The sequence below is a fragment of the Copadichromis virginalis genome, linkage group LG11 (assembly GCF_057382275.1).
Source record: "Copadichromis virginalis isolate Kocher_CV1m ecotype Utaka linkage group LG11, C_Virginalis_male_GT1.1, whole genome shotgun sequence".
Classification (NCBI taxonomy): domain Eukaryota; kingdom Metazoa; phylum Chordata; class Actinopteri; order Cichliformes; family Cichlidae; genus Copadichromis; species Copadichromis virginalis.
Window position 1 is genome coordinate 17,318,934 of NC_140628.1, and position 16,649 is coordinate 17,335,582.

General features: G+C 42.6%; 1 protein-coding gene across 3 annotated transcripts in view; it reads right to left on the bottom strand.

Annotated features, from left to right (window-relative positions):
* rspo2 (R-spondin 2) overlaps positions 1–14,261 on the bottom strand; it is a 63,405-nt gene extending 49,144 nt beyond the window's left edge. The window contains exons 1-2 of one of the 3 annotated variants that reach the window (XM_085473384.1): positions 14,013–14,261; positions 13,124–13,410 (exon numbers count right to left, since the gene is read on the bottom strand). In XM_085473384.1, coding sequence (XP_085329510.1) covers positions 13,124–13,323 — 200 coding nt within the window. In that variant the 5' untranslated portion in view covers positions 13,324–13,410; positions 14,013–14,261. The other 2 variants (XM_085473383.1, XM_085473385.1) reach the window with 2 other exon arrangements.
* Positions 14,262–16,649: the final 2,388 nt, after the last annotated feature.

Here is a 16,649-nt window from a genome sequence, read left to right on the forward strand (position 1 = left end):
GTTTTATCTTAAATGAAAAAGAATGAAAGTTTAAAGGAACAGTGAAAAGAAACATACTGGTTTCTTTTCACTGGTTTTGGACGTTAAGAAAACACACTGAATGTTAGATCCAGGAAAAGACTGCCAATTGTGAGGACTCGCATAAATCAGCCAGTTACTAAAAGCTTTGACATTTTCTGTTCGCCTCACAGAGTTTCATTATTTATTTTCTTAGGGGTAGCCAAATTTTGGGAGACGGGAGCAGGAGCAAAGAGCTGCCACCTGATGGAATCTTCATTTTCACAGAATGTGTTTGAATCAAGTCATTTATCATTAAAAAAAAAAAGAGAAAAAAACGAAAAGAACATGAACAGCTGTTGAAAAATTCTTCCTTATTAAGTGCTTAACAAGATACTACTTCACACTCGCACTTCACCCACTGAGGCCAAAAGGGAGATCTGACGTGCTTACCGGGGTCAAAAGTGGAGAGCACCACAGGGGGCAAATGGCAAAGACCTGGTCTCGCTTTCAGTTGTGGTGCCTGACACTGAAAAAAACCTAAAACTCCTAAACATCAAAGCCACACTTTTCTCTCTCTGTCAAAAAAAGAAAAACTGGACTGGATCCAATATCGACTTTTTCACGGGAAAATACCGCAACCTTGTTTGTTTTCTCACTTAACTGCCTGCTGCCAGCTTTTCGACGAGAGAAATGGTCACAGCACAGGTCATTAGAAGGCTGAGACTTATATTTCTTTCACTAAAGCTGCCATTATTTTGTTAAGTTCTCTTTAACTTAATTACCAGAAAGCGCACACATACACAAAGAATCTTTAAAGAGAAGTTCATCTGAGGTACTTCTCAAGTCTGCGATGTACAGTTTTGCGTAGAGCCGCCTGCTCCTGTAGCAGGTGCCTGGGTCACATCTGGCCTCGTGTTTTCACACCACCACAAACCGGCACCTGAATGGTTGGCACTGCCCAGATTTCTTAACAGAAACCGGCTTGTGTTGGCTCTGAGAGGCCAGGACTCAGCCCGCGGGAGGACATGTTTCTTTTCTTATATTGCCTTTTGAGAGAACCTTGGAATAAATGCTTTCATAACGCATGAAGGAGGGGGGCATTTTGCTGTAGCTGAATTTTCTTTCAGCCCGAATACTGCACGTGCTCTTCAGTATTTGACTACTGCACCCAAAAAAAAAAACAAAACAAAAAAAAGAACACAGGCTTCCAAGGTATGTGTTAGATGTTTCAATAAGATTTAAGAAGCCGATACTCGCATCCAAAACCCTCTGGGTGGTAGGAGGGTTGTCAAGTCTATCATTACATGCAATGGAGACAGATGAATGGATTGAATGGCTGTGGCCGCCTTTTACCTGCACGCCGCTGCGTTTGCTGCTACAGCTATGAGCAAATCAACTCAATAAAGATTCAGTATCTTCTTTGTTACATATATCAAATAAATGTAGAGGTGAGATCATTTATTTTTCTTATTCTATTTCACTAAGGCTTTCACCCTTTGAATACAAATGTGTGCACTCATCGTCATTGCTGATGCTAAGCAGCCCCATGCTGTCCATTACACTTCACTAGTGTTCATTACCGCACCAAGGCGGTACCATCTCTGAAGCCATTAGCTGGTAAACATATAAACTACACATGACCCTTGTCCACAGATACCTATTAGTTATGACTCCTGCTGGTGACAGCTGTTTACACAGCTAAGGCCGCATGCTCCTGAGCCCTGGCACTACTCCAAATCAAATAATATCCAGTTAAGGAGAAGTCAGCCAAGATGTAACACAAGTGCATAACTAGAAGGGGGTGGGGGGAGGGTGAAGGAATTTGACAAATGTTAATGGACCTCTTTCTTTCTTTTTTTTTTTGTTCTTTTGAAGCTTATACTTCTCTGTCTAGCATTTGTCTCTACCACAGTCATGTCTCATTGTCTGCATCCTAAAACAAGATTAGTGAGAAACCCTAATGGAGAAAGAAAAGTCAAAGGCAGTCACCACAATTGATGTGCTGTTTGACAAGGCGCAACATAAAAATGCGCTGCATTAAAATCATAACAGCTTAAAAATTTTCTCCCGCAATTAGACTTTCACTCGTGTGTGTGCGTGTGCATTTGTGTCCAAAGCCCATGTGGCATGCAGCCAGAGGAAAAAACAACAACAAGACAAACAGCGACAAAAATGTCCCCGACCACAAAATACAACGCTGCATACAATACAACAAAATGAACTGTATTACAGTGAACACAGCTGTGCCCATTCTGTGAAACAAATGGGACTGCATCTCATTCAGTGACGGACAGCGTTACCCAAAGTGTAGATTTGACTGAGAGGGGAGGAAACTACACCTAACTTGTCGTTCTCATATTAGTTCGGGGATAATCGAGAGCGCGCTCCAACAAACTGCTTCAAAATCTCAGAGACTTCACAATTTGCTCTAGTCATTTAAAGCATCAACCTATTCTGTGAGTCCCACATGGATGCATTTTCATTTGTTAATTTGTCAGTCATTCAGCCAGGTTTTTCCTAATATTTGTAAGCAATATCTAGGCCAATCACAGGAGGACATCCGGTCCAAGTGTAGCCCACTTAGACTGTCAGAAATAAACCTTACTGCTGCAGTGCTTACAATGAAGCTGCTTTAAGCAATATCTTTTAGACTAACAATGGACTGAATTGGTATTTGATGAAACAATCCCTATTTTTAAGCAAAGCGAAGAAGTAAACAACTAGAAACTTAGTGCGTAAAATCTGCCTGGCTTAAAAAATTTACAAGGACTGACATTAGCAGCTTAAGTGTTGCATATATTCTGTAGAAGTTTGCAGAGACCCCAGCACAGTAAAAAGAACTTGCTACTCTGGTATTTGTCACACGGTCAAAAACAAATCTCAAACGGATCACTAATGATTTAACCGGACAGCTGGAAAGTCTAGATAGCAAAAGTTAGTTTTGGTACTTCGATTGTTCAATCACACCTTAAACCAGATTTGTTCTGCACGCGTGGGAAAATGCACATGCTTCCTCTTACTGCTTCAGTTTAAAATGAATTTGTTTTCTTTCTCACACTGGGTTAAAGTGTGTATGTCAATGACTTTTATTGTGAAATGCATGAAGAGGAAGAAGCCCACAACAGAGAGCATTTACAGAGAGCCTGTTGATTGCTAGTACTGGTGTTTCATGAAAAGCGGCAACTACTCGTGCTCGAAGGATAGTCAGTGAAAATGAGTGAATGAAGCTACAAGGCTAACATAATTATTTATATCTGCTTCTAGAGAAAACAGCTAAAAAATACTGTCGTTACATGACATCACACTATTACATTAGTGTAATATTTAGTGTAACTTTCTTTGTCTTTGGGCGTCATTCATAGACAGTTTAAAGGATGGATATCATCCACTGGTTTCTGAAGTCTTGTTTTAAAGCCTCAAGATTAGCATTTTCACTGTCATCGTCTTGGTTTAAAGAAATAAAAATCAGATGTGTTGAGGAGGTGCACACCTGACTGTGAAACTACTCTTTGGCATGTGAGTTGTCAATAATGAGTTGGCAGCCAATGAGCATGGATAATCCTTTTTTTTTTAAACAAAGTATGACAAAGATTTGCAAATGAGACAGTTTTCTATTCAATACGTCCCAAAATGAGTGACTGAGCCCATAAACCCACCAGGAAAGTGTTTGCAGAGGTAAAGACAGAAAACGTAATTAAACTTAATTGTGACTGGAAGTCATTTTGCAACCACAGCTATTGCCATCTTGTGGCCTTTAGATGGAATAAAAGTTTATGCTTCATTTAACCAAACCAATGTCTAGGGTTACTTTTACAGTAAAATACTAAATAAATAAATAAACAAATAAATAGTTTAATTATTGATTAAACCAATTTCATTCATTTTTATAGTTAATGAAAGTTTATTTTTTCATTTTGTTTTCTTATTTTTCTTCTTTTTTTTTTCTTTTCACCAAAACAGTGTATAAGCAGAATTTTCTATGTAATTTGACATTCTTAATACAAATAAGGATCAAATTTATTCAGAAAAAATATTTTTCATAACTAGTCAAATAAAATATAAATTTTAATCCTAAAATGTTAAATGAGAGTGTAGCAATTTTATGTACATCAGTCACACAGTGTACGTGTTGGTGACTTTTATTGTGAAATTCACAGGAAGAAGCAAACTACAGATCCCATCTATAAAGAGCCCATTCATTGCTAGTATCACATGCTGCATGTTCCAAACCTGTCAATTCTGATAAAATAAGCACATATAAAAATAAAACACTGTTATTTGGGAAGGCTCGGGGGGATTTTATGTCGAAAACACATCCTTTTTCCAACAAATAACCAGCTCCCCATGGAGAGTCACCTGCGGCACCAAAGAAACTCATTGAGCGAAAACTTAAAAAAAGCCAACACAGATGTTTTGTTTTTCCAAGCTCAAGGTTGGGAATGAGCTCAGATACTGAGCGTACATACTTACAGTTTGACAGCTAGGATGCTAGCCGTTTAGCGAGGAGTTTAAAGACACACAGAGGTGCTCTGTTATCTCGGATATAATCTCACAGCTCATCAAGCTGAGTGACAAGTATTGGGGTGTGAGACTGAATAAATCTGACAGGAGAAGAAGTACACTTCACTGCCTTGAGGCTAATGTTGCTGTTACTATACCTTCCATTACAAGATTGACCTACAATTTTGTTGCTTTGCTCTGATAAGAGACAGACCAGATCTTATCCAATCCTTCCTCTATCGTGCACTCTCTGTTCCCATCACTCCTTTTTGCTCCTTCTACCCCGACCTCATAAGTCTACAGGGTATGACCCTCTAAGACCTTTTTAAATCCGACACGCAGGCTACGTTGCTGTTGGTCTGTTTCCTCCTCCTCGTCCTCTGCCTTCCTTTCTCTCCACAGAGGGAGTCAAAGAGACAATGAGCTAAGCATCAAGGCCCAGTAATGACTCCCAGCCCTGTTTCTGATTAAAAACACACCGGGTGCTTCTGCACTCCACAGGCAGCTATGAGGCCTTCCTCTCCTCACACCACGAGGCTTGAGAGTTAGATGACAGAAGCACAGGCCAGCCTCAACACAGCTCCATGGCCAGGAAAACAAAACCAAAAAATAAAATAAAAAATCCGGTCTAAGCATGACACGTTGTATCATTCAAAGCTCTTGTCTCAACTAGTCCAAGCCTAATTCCACAGGCAAGTCCTTATTTAGTCTGAGGGTGCCCAATTACCAACATTAACCTCAACCTCAGCCAAAACCATAACAAAGCCATAACAGAGGGTGCTTACAGTCCCCGCCAACGATGCATCAAGGGTGGGGGTAAAATATCTTGTCACGGTTATATGTAATTGAAAGTGCGTTGGTTTTGTCTTTCACACAGTATACAATGATACTGGCAAACCAAGATAGCAAGAAAAGCGGATTTTGTTGAGCGTTCTTCAATAAAGCACCTCAGTGCCACTCCATAGATGGCTGTACCGCACCACGCACTCAGCAGGCGGCAGTGGGGACTTCCCTACCTTTACCTCTCCGTGTCCATACTCAGGCCACCAAATTACAGACGTGCCGCAGAGAGACGCTTTATTGCATCTGACCAGCTCACTTCCTCTCCATACCAAAGGCATTACATGCTGAGCTTTATTTTGATGTGGCATGTAAGCATAATTAGAGGTCCCATAAAAGAAGGGAGGGGGGGAGAAAAAAAAAGAAGGAGTCTTGTCCATCTGTCGAGTGTTAAGGGGTGGGCTGGGCACGGGGGTAGCAATCAGAGAGCCCCATGCCTCCTTCTTGTTAGAGCCATTCTAACAGGCATTGAAGCAGACCTTAGCACCAAACTCGAGTCAGTGTGTGTGTGTTTGTTTCTGTACATGCTGGTGTATTTTCTCAAGGGGCCTCCTTGAGTTTCAGATTTCCGGGCTTTGCAGATCAATGCAAAGTAGGTACTAGTCAACACGCACACAAAGGATCATATCAATATGGTAAACAAGAGCACATACTGAGTGTGGCTTTTTCTAGAAACACTATACATTAGCCTTCCTTCCAAAGGCTCTTGGGCCCTAAATGATCCACTAAACATTTAGAGCCAGCCGGCTATAAAGAAATGGAATATTCATAAAATATCTTAAGGAAAATTACATGTTATGTGTTGTGAAAACACATTTTTTGCTTTCTGGTTGTCATTTTATGCTGTGTAGTGTTGACTAAGGGCACCCTAACCCTGACCATTTCACATATTGGAGTGATAAAAGCACACGATGTGATAAATGTGCTCAATATTCTATTATGTATGCTATGTACGTTTTCCAAAAGTGACGATTTCTATCGATATACTTTTGATATCTGGACGTTTAACATAAAACTTATCATCAGACTCAAGCTAGCTTAAAGCTAGCCTGAAGCTAGCCTAATTCAATGGTTCTCAAAGTGTGTGTCGCACCCAGCTGGTGGGACCCACAGTTCTGGCAGGTGGGGCGCAAGTTACCTGGCAGAAAAGTCAGGTTTAACATCGGAATCCCTTTTACTGCGGAACAAAGAAATTTGCGGCAGTTACGTTAATAATATGCGCATCCGCTGAAAAGCTGCACCCGCGTGTGTAAGTCGACAGCCGCAATAAAGAAGTGTACTGAAAAGTGCGAACATGTGGTCAGGTCTGTCGTGCATCATTTACAGTGGTGCCGAAACCCAGGATTGGAGCACAACAGACCCGGCCACATGTTCGCACTTTTCAGTACGCTTCTTTATTGCGGCTGTCGCCTTACGCACGCAGCTGAAGCGTTTCGGCTACAGCCTACATACAACAACAACAGGACCCACTTAATTCTGTTTTAAGCCGCTCAGGTGCGTCTGCCTCCCCCGCAGCCGTGCCGCAGACCACGCCCCGCCACAGCTCTGCAGTCAAAAACAGGCTCACTGCAGCCACTAAGAGTGAAAAGTATTAAACTCTCACTAAATCCTTTATTTTTCATCTCTGTTCACACGTTTCTGGATTTCTTTTTTATAAGGCTAAGACCCAACTTTATTTTTCCATGTTTGGGAATGTTGACATTCTGTTTAACTTGTTGCTTTTTTGAAGAAGTGGTGCAGACGAATGAAGCAGTCTAGTGACAAAAGTTACAGTTGTTTGTTTAAAACAAAAGTTACTGAAGGATTCATTGTGAATGAGTTGATCTTATGAATAAAGCTGCTTTTCTGTCATTGTTTTGTTTAGATGGGGCGTGAAAGTATTTCTTCCTGCCGTGTGAGGAATGATGTAAAAGTTCGAGCACCACTGGCCTAATTTCATGTAATAACTAGAAGAAGGAAAATAGGAAAATAATCAACATGTAAAGAAGGAAATGTATGTTTTTATACAAGTTTTTATACTTCTTAAAATGTGAAAGGACAGCTCAACACTCAACCTATTCCTTTTTTTCGTGGAGGTCATGAGAACATTAGGTATCACTGCTATGTGTATTATGTGAACATACAGCAGCAGTCTGTCAGCTAATAAAACAGTACATAAATATTTACACCATTTTACAATTTTATAATAATAATTACATTGTTGTAGAAACCTTAAAGAATACTGTATATACATATGTAATTGTAATAAACTAGAATAACTGCAAATAGCGAATCCAAGTGCAGTAGTTTACTGCAGTTTAACACAAACCGATGTTACAGGGAAAATATAAAATCCCACTAGTGTAAGTGTAGTTTTTACACTTTCTGTAGTGTGTTAAATTACATTGTGTTAATTAGTGAGCTTTGCGTGTGGTTTTGTTGCCTTTGGACAGAGTCAGACTGACTGTTTTCAGCGCTTACACTAAACTAAGCGAACTGGCTGCTGGCATAAGCATGATCTAACTCATGTGAATGAACACATTTCTTAAAATGTCCAGCTTTAAGCCTAATTTTAATGCTTTGTTTTGTGTAAAGCGAAAGGGGAAATGGCTCATTTTAACAATTCCCATGATTAGATTCATTGAGGAAAAAAAAAACACAATAGATGCCTATTGTGTTCACATCATTACCTCTAAACAGCTCTTCACTGGATTCTTTTAGAGGTGTGTATTAGTAACGTGAGAGGTAAGCAGCCTGGAAATGCATTCTGGTGTAAGCTCGAGGGGCTCCATCCCCAGCTCTGGGCAGCTCTCCCACCTGGAAGGACCTTGTATGTGTTTTTTTTTTTAAATACTCTTTTTGTTTTGTTGTTTTATGTGTGGCACTTAGAAATGATTCCCAACATTAGAATCTTTTATGGCCCAATAAACTTGAGAGAATTGGACCAAATTGGCTGCTCATATTTAGAAGCTTTATAAGGAAACGTATTAAGGTGTAATTGCTGCGAAGGAACAGGCATAGGTGAGGGATGCAAAAAAAAAAAAGTCTTCACACTCTGGACAGACACTGTAGTTTTTGTCTGCTGCTGAGAGATTCCAGTCACCATGAGGAAACATGGAGTGTGTTCTAAGATTTTATATAATAGCTTTATTTTATTTCACATTTCCGAAAAAAAAAAGAAAAAAATTTTACAGCGTGGTAACACATCGCCTAAAATTGAAAACATCTGTTTGGCATTTAGCTTTGCCAGTATATGGGATCCTCAGATGACAATAGTTGAAAGTTGGAAAGGAACATCCCCATGCGTATCCCCCTCCTAACCCTCCAACCCAGCCTCCCTATCAAAAAAAAAAAAAAAAAAGCCAAAAAAGGTGGGGAGAGAATTTATGAAAGAGAGCCCGAATCTGGAGATGGAAGAAGTTGATAGACGAATATGAGTACATCTCCTACCTCACGATCACACGCTCATAAATAAAAAGGTTATTCAGCAAACTCAATTCATTCATTGGGATTTACTGAATTTTTCAGATGGTAAAACAGTGGAGAAAAAGCAGATCGGATCATCCTACTTTGTCGTGGAGCCCAATAAAGAATCCAGATCTGTGTCTCCCTACAGAAGAAAGTTCATGCCACTGCATGTTTTTTCCTCTTGCTGGGGGTTTTTCAGCAGTGTAGCATGGCACGAACGCACTGAGGAGCCTTTCACCGGCTTCACCTGATACCGCTGGGACTTGAAGTGGGAGCTGCACTACAGGCCGGGATCGACGTGCAGGTCAGACGAGGAGCTAGTCTTTCGACAGAGTTCGGAGGCTGGGTCAGACTAATGTGATTTATCAATATAGTGCATAAGTGAATCATTGTCCTTAATGGCCACGATAATCCCCAAGACAGACCGTGAACATGATTAGTTGAAGAAGTTGGGGTGGGTGAAGGGAGAGGATGTGTGTTGTGGACCCTTGATCATCGGTAACATGCACCTGCAGGGTGTCCATGTATCTGCCAGTACTCTTCCTCTCTCGCTCACTCTCTCTCTCAGACACACACAAACACACACACACACACACAAAGATTTACACTTCTCGAAGCTTAGCTGACAGGGCCTGGGAGAAAAAAGACAGAGCTCTGTTCCTTGACGCTGGAGCTCGAGCTCAGGTCAAGACTCAGCCCGCTGTAATCCCTCTCAGGTGATGCTGTTCACATTCAGCCGCTTCCAGCTGATCTGCTTAAATATGCCTTCCTCATCCCCTAAAAAGCCCCCTCCTCTCTCTCCTCAGCACAACCTCCAAGGATGGTGAGTGAGAAGGACGGATCTCTGCTGAGATCAGATCCGATGGCTTTTCAGCATTTTCCGGAGACCAATCCCGTGCTTCACACGAATAAAACAAACACACTTTCAAGTGTTAGCTATGGAATAAGAAAGAAAAAAAAACAGACGAGTGAGGCTGCAGTGCTAACATCACCTGGAGTAGAGTGGCATCATGTGAGAAGGTCTTGTTAACAGACGTGCCATCAGGCTTTTTCCCTCCACACACACTTTTTTTCCAGACTAGCGAGGGTTGGTTTAAAAGCAGCTTCTTGGAGCGTTCCCTGTCATTCCCCTTAAACACTTAATCAACAGATTATATTGCGCTGAAGTGCTGTGTTCCAACATTAACACTTACACCCACAAACCTGGGACTTTGTGCAAGCTTTCAGCACACACAGGTCCACAGGCTGATGTGCAGGGCTCAGAAAAGAGAGCGCACTATGTGCAAGTAGCTAAGCTGCATCTAAAAAGAAAATCCACCAAACTTTTGCTGTATTATCAAAGTAAACCATAGAATCAGTTAAGAAGAGTCCACTACCTGAGAGTATCACGTTTTCACTCATTTTCAGTAACATCTTGTGATTTTTAGCACTAAAACCATATTCCCCCCCCACACACACACAAACACATCCATGCTGCAAGTGTCATGCATCTCTAGCCTCGCCCCCTCCAACTCTGCATTGGTTTAATCTAATCACTTTGGTCCTTCAACAGAAAACACGCAAAAAAACAAGCATCTGGGAACCCAGTTAACACAGTTGAGTAACAGATTCCACAGCTGAATCTGATCTGAACCATGCTATGACCTGCAGGGAATTCAAATTTGGGATTTCTGGCTTGATGCACAAAGGGTTAACAGTATCACATGGCAACTTTTCACCACTCTCGACTGCCATTACCTATTCATTACCAGTTAAAACGGCTTAGGGCCCCACTGTGTATCCCTGTTCCTTCAGGCAGCGCTCCTACTCGAGCCTGATTTTATGGAGTCAGCAGGTGGCATCATTAGCCAGAGAATAAAAATGAAAAGTAATACCCCTGTGTCTAGCTATGATATCATAGCAGGGCTCATTGGCATCATTTTCCTATTTCTAGTGGGCACGATAGGGGGTAAGGAGGTGTAAATTTAATATATTCTGTCATCTGTTTTACTTCTTTTTTTTTTTTTTAAGTGTATATGCACAATTGCCACAGTCAAAACAAGAGGCTGGTTCATGCCATGCAGTGTGTGAGCAACACCAGACCAGCCCAGAAAACCACACAAAGATCCCAATCTTGACCGCGCGCCGGGGGTCACATGCAACGGCAGCGTTACTCCTTGACAAACCCGCCCGCCCCCATTCCCCTCATTATGATGGCATCTCCATTCCTTACACCTCGCTCAGTTATGCGGCTACGTGTGCCATAGCATATCAGTGGCAAAAAAACTCTCTTTTCTTTTGTTTATACTCATCAGTGTTTGGTAAATTAAGCAGGATGTCTTTCATTCCTCGTTACAGCAGTTTCGCCTGGGGGAGCCGAGCACGGCCAAACTGAGTTTTAAACGTGCCTGGGTCTCAACACTCCTGAAAGCTTTGGATAGCTTCCCCGTGCATGCCAGACAGGCTGTATATAAAACTGTCACAGGAACCTTGAGGGCTAGAAAAATATTCAAGCATTTCTAGGCCTATTGGACAATGATCTCTTACACATGCTTCTTTCAATATAACCGTGATAAATAAAGGAAGGAAACAAATACTGAAGACTTGGCTGACTGCCCACTGCTTGCTAGGATGGCAGTTTTGGCCCAAAGTGCTGTATATCCACCCCCCTCAATACAGACACACACACAAACACACACGTATACTTTAAACATTACAATAAAGGCCAAACCTGTGCATATTTGCACGGGGTTAGCATGACAAGTGTAACATCCGCTCTGAGAGTGAGCGGTAACAGTGTGTAGCTTATCGTCCTCAGCCTGAAGCTGTTCTTGAGGTCAAATGTGTAAGTTAACCTTTTGATCTCGTCCCCGCTGGTTAGGCCACCCCCCAGCTCTCTTCCTTCTTTCTCTCTCCGAACTCTCCCTCACACACAAACAGACAGCAGCACAGATAAAGAGGCACCTAAAGACAAATGTGCACCGCTGGATTTGCTGCTTGACCATCCAACCCTGCAGATTACAGGCGCTCTTAAGGGCGAAACACTGCTCTTACCACATAAATGGCACTCCATATCTTGTGTGCTATCTAAAAGTTGCACGGTGCAATGAGAGAGAGAGATGCAGAGAGAAAGAGAGGGGCTGAAAAACGTGTGTGTGCCAGTACCCCGCAGTGATTGCCTGATTATTTGCAGATGGGCAGTGGAGGGCTTGCAGAGTGTGGAGGTTCCCCCTGGCACGCAGCGCATATGATTAAATATGTGATTGCCTTACAATTTACATGAACCCACCCCCCCACCACCACCACCCCCCTTTGACTTTAAATGAGTTTTTCAAGTGTCCTACCTTTAGACGTGGGTTGTTAGCGCCATGCGAAAACTGGACCACATTTCCTCTCACGGTCACCCTAAAAAGGATCTCGGCAATGTGTTATGTCACAGGTCTGAGGAGGGCTCCGCAGGGGCCACTTTCCTAATCCGGCTGGCTCCTCATTCATACAGAGTAGAGAGTGGTATTTACGAAGGTGCTGCTCCCCCCCTCCTGCCCCCGACCCCTCCTCACAGCTCCTGCGCCTCTGCAGGGTGATTGTTATGCGCTTTTCCTACCAACTGTTTAAAGTGGTTATGAGATCAATTAAAACCAGCTTAAGAGGTGGTAGGTGGGAGGGAGGGTGGAGTTGAGATGTGGCATCCATAAGTGTGAGGACGGGGATTCCGTATCTGTCCACTGAATAAGTCACCTCCTGCTCGCTACAGACCCAAAGCGCTATTTATTTATGTAGCGCTTTACGATTTATGTAGCGCTTTACGTGCCTCCAACACACTGCACCTTTTCTGGTACCAGAACATCCACAGATAGCCTGAATTAACGCTAATCCAGTTCGCTCTTTGTCATTTTGGATGCGCGTGGCCCATTTTGCGCACATTTTACGCACCAGTTACCGGCTCTGAAATCATTAAACAATGTGGAAAATCTTATTTTAGAGAGGTCAGTAGGTTACATGAGATGCTGTAAGAATGAGCTGTAGCTCAAACAACTATTCATTTTTTCTCCTTTTTGCATGGATTTCTGGAATGTTCTGGTTTGGATCGACGGCACTAAGTTACGTGCGTTGAAAACAAAATTCAGATTTAATTTCATTTTCTAAAAGAAAAACAACAACAACAAAACCCAACAACTTTCCGCCCGCGTTTAGTGCGCACAAAACAGGGGCTACAAGTAGGAGCGAAGAGGACTTTTTACAGAGTGTGTGAACAACCTTGTTTAGGCTAGTTACCTCACCGGACACACACAAACTCTTTGCGAACCCTTAAAAGTGATGCTCCTGTAATACTGGAAGGTTTTAACCTTCTAGTTACCTCTTTTGTTTCTCCTCCAGCGGTGCGACGGCGCCTGACAGTTGCTGTACTCCATACAGTTCAATATGATCAGGGCAAATGAGAAGAGTCGAAACTGCATCTGGACGGCGGTGTGTAGCTCGGACTCCAGTTAAAATCTCGAAATCTGTGAAACGTCCTCCTCCACGTTTCTTTAGCTGGTCATCGGATGTGTCAAACATAAGACGAGATGTGACATCGTATCAAGTCGCCGACTGGGATCATTTTATGGAGCGCGCTGATCCTCACTGAGTAAAAGTGTCCGTGCGCTGAGGGGGAGAATGACAAAGGAGGTTACTGTGATAACAGTGTAACGAAATCAACACCTTCCCTAAACACTGATGCGTGGGGATGATAGAGGAGTGCACTGAAGCCCCCCCCCCAAAAAAAACAAAAAAGCAGAGAAGCTTCTGTGTGTTAATGTGTCGGAACAATCGCAAATGTAAAGCTCAAAGGGCACCCCTCTCTAAAAATAAAAATAAAAATAAAGGCAACTGTGCGTAGTGGTCGCCAAAAAATAAAAATAATAATAATAAATAATAATAACGCTCCGTGAGTAACGTGATGTTGTGTACCTTTCACAAGATTAAGTGCAATTCCGCTCCGGTTCCACTTTCAGCTTCCCACCTCTGAGTGCAAGTGCGAATGGGGAACGTGCAGCATCCCTCTGTGTGTGTGTGTGTGTGTGTGTGTGAGTGAGAGAGAGAGAGAGAGAAACTTGTGTCTCCAGAAGAGAACAGAGGTCCGAGGAGGAGGAAAAAGGTGGTAGCGGTAAAGAAGGGGAGGTGGTGGAGGAGAAAGAGGAGGAGGGGGTCCTTTCCTCCTCTCTGTAAAGAAAGGGGAAAAATTGGGGTGCTTAGATTCCGTTTACCTGCGTTTCCTCTCTCAGGCTCGTCCACTTGGCTTCCAGCAGAAACACATGTGTTGCTTGTTTGAGAGCGTAAAACGAGAGCCGGTGAAGTGAGTCTGCGTTTTGCGCGCTGCTCAGACTGAGCGGTGACTTGGAACTCCCGATCGGTCCTGATGCTCGCTGCTGCCTTTTGCCAGATATAAGCGCCGTGTCGCTGTCACGTGTGGAGACTCTTCGCGTTGTGTGTTGCTCCTTATTTCAGATGTTCGAGATGACATTTCTTGTATTCCCCCCACCCTCCCTCCTCTCCCCTCCTTCCCCTAGCCCCCTAGCGCAAACTCGGCCACACTGGCCGATCCGAGGCTGCCTCTGGGTCCTAGTGAGCATTAAGAAAAAAGCTGGATCGTCATTCAAGAAGAAAAGAAAAAAGTTGATGTATTCGTTTCTGGATAATGGGATTGCAGTCCGTATACAATGGACTTTTTTTCTGCCAAACGACAAGATTATTTAGGACCCAAATCATCATCCAAACATGCCCTTCGGCAGAAGTTTCAAATCAAAGTTTTTGACTCCTCTCAACTGGAGATGTAATTGTTGCACAGCCAGTCTATCTCGGTTGAGCTTTATTCCACTGACGATGGCCCTATTTAATAATTAGAGGTTCACCCCACGAAAAAGAAAAATTATCTGCATAATTTATGGTAATAGCATGGGTAAAGTCAACCATATGGTCACGCCTATTTTACTCCAACCCCCACCCCCTCTCTGAAATTAATGCTAATCGTCGGAGAGGCTGTAATTGTGGAACTTGGATCAATCATTCAATCGTTTCTGGGAGTTTTTCCGCTTTTCCCCTCATGCCGGGCCTTCCAGGGTGACCCACGTGACCCCAAAGAAAGGACATATCCAAGTCGGTGAGCCTTCTCCTTCAGTCAGGAGCGTCTCACCTCGTGGGGAAAAGCTGGAGCTCGTCCACTACCCCCCCCCCCTCCCCCCTGACATTCAGACTGCCGGCTGACCTGCAGATGAGTGATTACAAAGGGCAATGAACGTATTAAAGTTGGTGACGGAGGGCTTCAGGTAAAACAGCCACACGCATAAACGTGGCCGTGTGCAGAATACCATTTTCTCCTGATGTTTTCTGACCCAGTGGAATCCAAGTTGTAAATGCTCTACCCCCTTCAGCCACTAGGTGTGGCACTTAATCTTTTATTTATTTCAGGAAATTATTTTCATGTGAGAGCAGCTCCGTTGTCCACGTCAGTGATCCTACAAGTGGGAGGTCAAGAAAAAGGAAAAAAACAAAACAGGGCAGATATATTTCTTACACTTCAACCAGCAGAGGAGCCAGGTAGTTTAAAAAAAAAAAAAAAAAAAAGAACACATTACTACTCAAAAACCCGGTGGTACAAGGCATGATTTGGTCACTAGAACCGAAAAAATGTGAGTGAGGGAAACCCTATGTTTAAAAAATAAATCCTGAAACTTATGGTGACCTTTGTCCTCACTTTGTTTATTTATTTATCCAGACATTGTGGTCAGGAGGCCTGTTAGCCACAGGCAGAGCTGCTGGTTTGGATTTGTCTCTAAAACAACATCTAAGAGTGCACGGTTAAGGTGAATGTGATAATTTAGGCCTCCAGCACTTTTATTTTCATGATGTGTCATGGAGAAGGGGGTCGGTAAACCAATCACTTTATTCTCTTCATCCCTCCCCTCCCGCTCCTTGCAGTGCACAGAAGTGGGGATGAGGGGGGGTGACGTCAGCATTTGGATGGTCTGGCTTAGAGCCCTCAGTGCCATAACAGCAATGAGGGGAGCTGCTGTTCACTCTGCTAATCAGAGATCCAGGCTAGATGGTCTCCATCGTGGGTTTTTTGTCACAGTTTATTTAGTTAGAAAAGGAAAAAAAAAAAAAAAAGCCACTCCACAGTGGTCATCTACAAATCGGAATATCCAAAATGTCCAGGGCAGGATGAGAGTGAGGCAAACTGAGAAAGTTCAATCTGTTTTTAGCAACTTTCCATGTTTGTGGCTCCAAATGGAAAGAGGGAAACTTCAATATCCCAAAATAATCCAACATGACATTCACAAACAGAGCTGAAACATTACAGTCCACTTGTGCAAACAGTTTTAGAATCACCATAAATCTAGAAAACAAAACCGTCTCCCCTCAGGGTTCACTTTAGGAGCTCTTCCATTAGATTTAACTGAAAACGTGAAATAATCTAAACAACTACAGTTCACCTGCTGGTGAAGATCGATGAAGTTTTGGAACAGCTGATAAACCTGACCTCTAAGGGAGACTGCGTTGAATAACATGATCCTATGTATGACAATGTGCCCACGTCTGATCAGACTTGTTTTGCATGTGTTTTATCTAGGGACGGATTGGTTTGTCATTAATCTTTTGTGTCCGTTTCTGTGGTGTTTCGAATTCCAGTTCCTTTTTTTAAATGAATAAACCCAAGCTCATTCAAAAACAATAATGAAGGGCTGAAATGCTTCAAAAGTGGGGGTTTTTCTGCAATGAAGACATTACATTTCCCTTTAATAAAATGGAAACAGACCAAAAATCCTTTTTTGAAAATCCCCCTGGCATCAGCTGTTGATTATCAACAGTCCTGTTAAAAATTAAGTGCATCCCTACTGTTTCCA